At 39.1% G+C, this 6,000-nt stretch overlaps 1 protein-coding gene across 2 annotated transcripts in view; it reads right to left on the bottom strand.

The window, feature by feature from the left end:
- Positions 1 to 6,000, bottom strand: part of wdr7 (WD repeat domain 7) — a 68,141-nt gene that overhangs the window by 48,359 nt on the left and 13,782 nt on the right. For both annotated transcript variants that reach the window (XM_086053655.1, XM_086053656.1), the window contains exons 16-19: positions 4,667 to 4,900; positions 3,887 to 4,180; positions 2,505 to 2,701; positions 176 to 273 (exon numbers count right to left, since the gene is read on the bottom strand). In XM_086053655.1, the coding sequence (XP_085909781.1) occupies positions 176 to 273; positions 2,505 to 2,701; positions 3,887 to 4,180; positions 4,667 to 4,900 (823 nt within the window). The remainder of the gene's footprint in view (positions 1 to 175; positions 274 to 2,504; positions 2,702 to 3,886; positions 4,181 to 4,666; positions 4,901 to 6,000) is intronic.

Below are 6,000 nucleotides of genomic sequence, written 5' to 3'. Positions count from 1 at the left end.
CTTTAAAAGACCCACTGAACAAGAAAACACCAGCAGCTTCCTTCTGTGATATTTTTTTTAAATCTGTGTGGGATTTATTGCCGGTAGGCTACATTATAAGCCCCCGCCTCTCTCCCAATGTCCCCGCAGGGCCCCATGGGTGTGTGAAGCAAGCGCCCCCTCCTTTTGTAGTTACCTTGTTTGATCTGGGCTTGTAGCGCCGGGTTGGAGGGCTGAGGGGGTGTGGCCGGCGTCCTACGAGGAGTCTCCGGGGTTCCTCCTGGTCTGGGAGGCCTGGAGGAGGATCACAAAGACAAGGCATGAAATATTAAAGGAAAGGACAGGAGCAAGGTGGAAGAGCACAAAAAAAACGGACACACGCTCCGTCCGTCCGTCCATCCGTCCACACGCACGCACACACAAGGACATTTGTATGCTCAGGCTATTGAATTTTTAAAAAAGGGCACAAGCCTGCATTTGAACATACCAGAGGGAACTCCTTTTTCTAGAGAGACACAAATATCCAGAAAGACAATTGGCAAAGAAGGATGCACAGATTTCATTTATGCACATATTTAGTGATGGAAAAAACTATCCCCCATTTTAAAATAATCATGTTCACACTATAAAAGTGATTGGAAAAACATCAATTATAGTTAATCATAATAACATTATGGTCCTGTGACAAAGAGGATCCAATAAGGATGTGTGGGTCAGATAATATGCGATATGCAATGAATGGGTCGCATTGCCTTTAGAAATAATCATCCAGATTGGAATGTTTCCGTTCGTATCACAATGAATGACATTTGAATACGTTGGTAAGATAAGGAGACATGGTGAATTTCAACCGGAAAACAGGTCTTTGTTTTTTATTATACAGGGCATCCGTTCATGCTGCTGTTTTTCCAGATCCGAAATTGTGGCATCAATATTACCCCGAAAGGACCACTGATGATAATCTCGAAGCCAGATGATAATTTTGTCTAATTTTACATCTATCTTGCTGATTAAAATAATTGTTAAGACTCAATCGCTCAACAGCAGTCTTTTGTTGTTTCCTTGTCCCAAAAATCTAATACATCATCACTATTTAATGTCTCTTAAAATGTTCAAATAAGAATCATAATTTTGCGCAAGAACAGCGCGATTATTTAAATGGTGACTTGGAGCCAGTCACAAGAAGAAGTACCGGTAATGCTATGTTACCTATGACAATTAAGATCCTTTTAATTGTGCATTTAATTGTGTCTGCGTCTTCGTAAAAGATCTCAGTAATAGCTCACGCACAACAAGCACAAGAACATCTCACGCAATCGGTTGATGTGAACACGCATTTTAGCAACTCCTCTTGGGATTTTAGAAAATCAGTCCCCTGGAGTCCTAAATCGCTGCAGACCATTTTATGTCCAAAGGTTTGGTATTAAACTTCCTAAATAAAAGTTGATTGGGGTTAATCCAAAGAACTGTTATCATTAAAATTTCTACATTTAAAGTGACTGTTTTTCTCACTGCTGTGTTTGTCTAGGGTTGATGAAATCGCGCAGTGGTGTTCCAGCAGCTGGACCACAACCTTCAGCGTTAAATCTTTTATTGCACAATGAGAGCTCAAGCAGACCAAATAAACCGCTTCATACAAACTCCACAGACTTGGCTGTATGAAAACGGCTGGTATAACTGTATACTGTATGCGCGCAGCCTCCTGTGTTTGTATCCTGTGAATTCATCCACCCTCAGCAGCAACAACTGAAATCAAGCTGAATCTATAACTGCTAAGGAGCCTTTCACATCTCTTTGGAGATATTCTGGCCCAATCCTTCTTACAGATTTGCTTTAATTCAGCAACACTGGAGGGGTTTCGAGCATGAATGACCTTTTTAGGGTCATGCCAAAGCAATTCAAGTCCGGACTTCAACTTTGACCACTCCAAAACCATCATTCAGGTTTTCTTTTTTTTTTTTTATTATTATAATAATAGTCATAAGTTGACTTGCTGGTGTCTTTTGGATCACTGACCAAGTACGCTTCATCTTAAGGTCGTGAACTAAAGGCCGAACTTTGTCCCTCAGTTTACAGCTTGAACTACTTGAGGTGTGGCATTTTGTTGCAGCTTTTTGAAATCTTTTGTATGACTTCATTTTGTCAGACAGATTCTGTTTAGGTGATTCCTTGATTGAACAGGCTTGGGTGTTGTCAGTGTGTTGAAAAAAGTGATAAGCCTCAGTAAATTCATGTTTTAACAATAACAAGTGGGCCAACTACTTTTTCCACAAAGGGCCTGGTAGCTTTAAGTAGTTTTTTCGCCTTAGTAAAAACATTTTTAAAAAAGAAAGAAAGAAAAAAAATCATTTAATATCTGTATTTTATGTTTACTTAGGTTATCATTGTCATTTAAAAGTGTTCAACGATCGTAAACAAAGTGTGGAAAACTATGCAAAACAAGTATGAATTTCAGAATAGGTAAATACTTTTTCACAACATTGTATAGTACGTCCGAGAGCGTCATTTGCTTCTGCGTTTAGTACCTGGCTGGTGCCTTCTTCATGTGCTCGCCGACAAAGGTGGCATTGGTCATTCCCATCAGCGTGTTGGCCAGAGAGATGACGGACAGGAGGTGCTGCGTAGTGACCGCCCTTGACACGCCGTATGTCCCCTTGCCAACAATGTCTGACAATGTCAGCTTCCGGCCTGTTGCAAGGGACAACTGCCGCAGCAAAGACTCCTGACAATTGGAGGATGATAAATAAACCAAGGCCAGGTGATGGCGAGAGCAGATCAAAGGTTATTTTATCAGCTACCATTACAACAGAAGACATAAGCTTTAAAAGGAGGGACAATTCATTCATTATCTAATTGGCAGTGAGCTTTACCTTTTTGTTAAGGCCAAAGCATGTGCCATCCACATCCATGGAATATGCTGATGACTTAGACATCCTAGTTTAGCGTCGCCATAGACGTAAGAGAACTTCTCTTCACACAAAGAAATATGTGTCTGAACTTGAGAAATCCCCATCTATCAAATTACTATGCAGACCAAATTTAAATTCTTGAGCATGGATACCACCAAATTGGGGGACCGCATAATACATAAGTACAAAGGAAACAGCTTTTGCAGGGAGATTTTGGGCGATGTATTATATTCAAGTGTGTATTATGATCAAGAAATTACAGTATTCGTTACACTTTAGACTACGCCAGTCCTACTCAAATGGTGGGATGCACTGTGTGATATCTGGGTGGCACGTGACCCAGAGGAACATGCTTTTTTTACTGTACTTAGTGAGTGTAATTGCACTACTACTATACTACTACCACTACGACTACTACAGTAGGTAGCAGCAGCACTCGCATTTTCAGAGTGTGCGCAGGGAGTATTGGCTCTAAGCAGGAGCTGGGAGTTGTAGTATCATGCTTCCAACCCAGTTTTAAAAAGCTGTGCACTGCAAAATGTAACTATTAATGAGGACTTCCTAATTTTGATTTATTTTTGTTTTGTAGTGCTTTTAACCTACCTGTTATGTTGCAGGTCAAATTGACTCAGAGAAATCTAGAAAATAAAGTTCTCGCCTCAGTTTTTCATTTTGTTTTTATAAGGTTGAATAATGTGATATTCTTTGATGATCGAACATTAGAGCGGTTAGATTGACAACGAACATTGTTCGTAAGAAACGAACGCAACAGGAAGGTTAAATATTGGGTTCAAACTTTTTTTTAAATTATATATACTTAAAAAAAAAAAAAAAAAAAAAAAAAAAGCGATTCAACGGCACAGGGTTCGTTTTTCCCAGCCGATTAAGAATATTCAGTTATTAATTTAATCAAGTTAAAAGCCCATCCCTGCCGTAAAATAAAAGGGTTACCCTCAAAACAAAGTAGTTCAAGGAAAATTCGGTTCGCTGGTACATACCTTGAAGGTGGGCAGCATGAGGGACATGTGACCACCTCTGGAGATGAGACCAAAAGAGATGGGGCAGTGTGGCCTGAGCATGCCAAGTCTCTCCAGACAGATACCGTCCAGCTGCTCATTGAGACCCCAAGCATGCAAGCAGGACATGAAGAGTTTGGCTGTGTCCATTGTAAGGTTGTACTCCAGAAGACTCAAGGACTTTGACTTCTCCTCGCGCCTCCTCATCTCCTCCTCCTCTTCTTCATCTTCATCCAGCAGGTGCTCCTTGATGGTCTCTTTCATTGTTTCCTTTACCTATTTTTTTAAAAAAGATGTCAACACAAGTGTTTTAAACAAAGTCTTGAATGGTCAAAATATTTTGTCATATGACACACAGGTCTGTTCCAGAAGATAAGTGTAGATACAGGCTGGATTATTACACTATTATTCATGCCATATTTTTATTTGGGGATTCATGCGACATAAGTGGAACCCACGTGCACTTCATATACATCAATTTACATGATTCTTTTACTGCACCTCATTCGCCAAATAGGAGTTCCATACAGCTGTGTTTAGCATTACAGTTAAAATGGGAGTTTACTTTGTATTTTGTACTTTTTAATGTTCATTACGGTCTGTTCCTTTTCAGAATGACGTTTTGCTTATTTGAAGTAAAGTCATATTTAGACCTCGACCATGATCAGACTTGGACTTGTAAAAGCATAATGCCCATCATAAAATCTAAACAAAGGTTTATTGTGAGTAGCTATACTGGATTGTTGCATGTTTCTTCCTGACCTGCTTGAAGATCTTGTTGGCCAGGAAAGAGCCTCCCTTGTCAGCCCCGGCCTGGCTTTTCTGCAGCGTCTCAGGGGAAACCAGCATGGGATTTGGCCTCTGAGCTTCTTCTGTCAGCAACTGGATGATCACTGCTTCCACGTCAAAGAACAGCACATGCATGTCAGGGTCCGTGAGGTTGGTCTTCATTGCCTGGACCACCAGTGCATTGTGAGAATATTTGGGCAGGTTTCCCTAAATAGGAGGAAGATTGTTGAAACATTTAAAATCATTAAAGACCAGTGAATATGTCAGACACATGAGATAACTGTTTAAAAAAAAGAATATATTGTAGTCACTTTTCTTTAAACCACAAACAAATTATTAATTAAATTAAAAAACGTTTACATCACATTTTGAGGAGAAACTATCATAACTGACACACTATGCGCGCGCACACACACTATTGAGTAGACTTCTGTTTCCCTAGAATGTGAAAACTATGAAACCATTACATCAATCATACAGTTATGAAAAAAAAACATTTTTTCAAATCATACATGTCAGAAATGCAATTATTTTAGGAAGGAAAATAACAATTAAAAAAAATAAATAAACAGAATTCTCATTCTGGTCCTTTATGTCACTGTCAACAAGTTCCAGTGGATGAACATTGCCACCTAAAGGCCAAGGGCCCGCTTGCACACAAGTATACATAAATAATGACAAAAGATTGCATAGGCTTGTATAACCTTTTTTTCACGTACACTAGAAACCAAAAGAAAATGTTATGTGGTCTAGGCATCAAAAATTACATAATACAATAACTAATTTATGTTTAAAAACCTCAATCATGACACCCGTAAATACACACATTTTACATGCACATCTTCATAATGATTGCGTAAATCAAATGATGAACAACAGATCTTTTTGAAAAAATGCATTAATAGCCTGTCTGACTTTAAAATGACATAAAATTATAAAGTGACACTTTTTTTTACATTGCATTGTGTGTCACAACACCCTGTGTATGACTTCTGTTCCTTATATTTAGGATGTTTTGATCAATTCTTAAGCTGTTTTACTCTTTCAAGTTCGGCAAATGGATGTTTTGAGATTCCCTCCAGAACACTTTCAAGACTAAGGTGCAAGTTTCTGTGGAAAGCCGTGTAAACCTGTAACGGGACGTAGCCAGTTCCACGGACTTTTTCAATGAGCCTCTTGAACACTGCTACCACTGTCCCGTTTAAAAAAATTAATAAACCCCAAAATTATTTATGGCATGTACAATTTCACGCTTTCAAGTTTCCCACAATTGGAAACGTCATAGCTACCGTAGAAGAGAATTACAT

Source organism: Filicampus tigris, chromosome 15, assembly GCF_054856515.1.
Source record: "Filicampus tigris isolate MCC_2025a chromosome 15, RoL_Ftig_1.0, whole genome shotgun sequence".
NCBI lineage: Eukaryota > Metazoa > Chordata > Actinopteri > Syngnathiformes > Syngnathidae > Filicampus > Filicampus tigris.
Note: the sequence above shows the minus strand (reverse complement) of the source record. Positions and strands in the feature narration are given on the sequence as shown.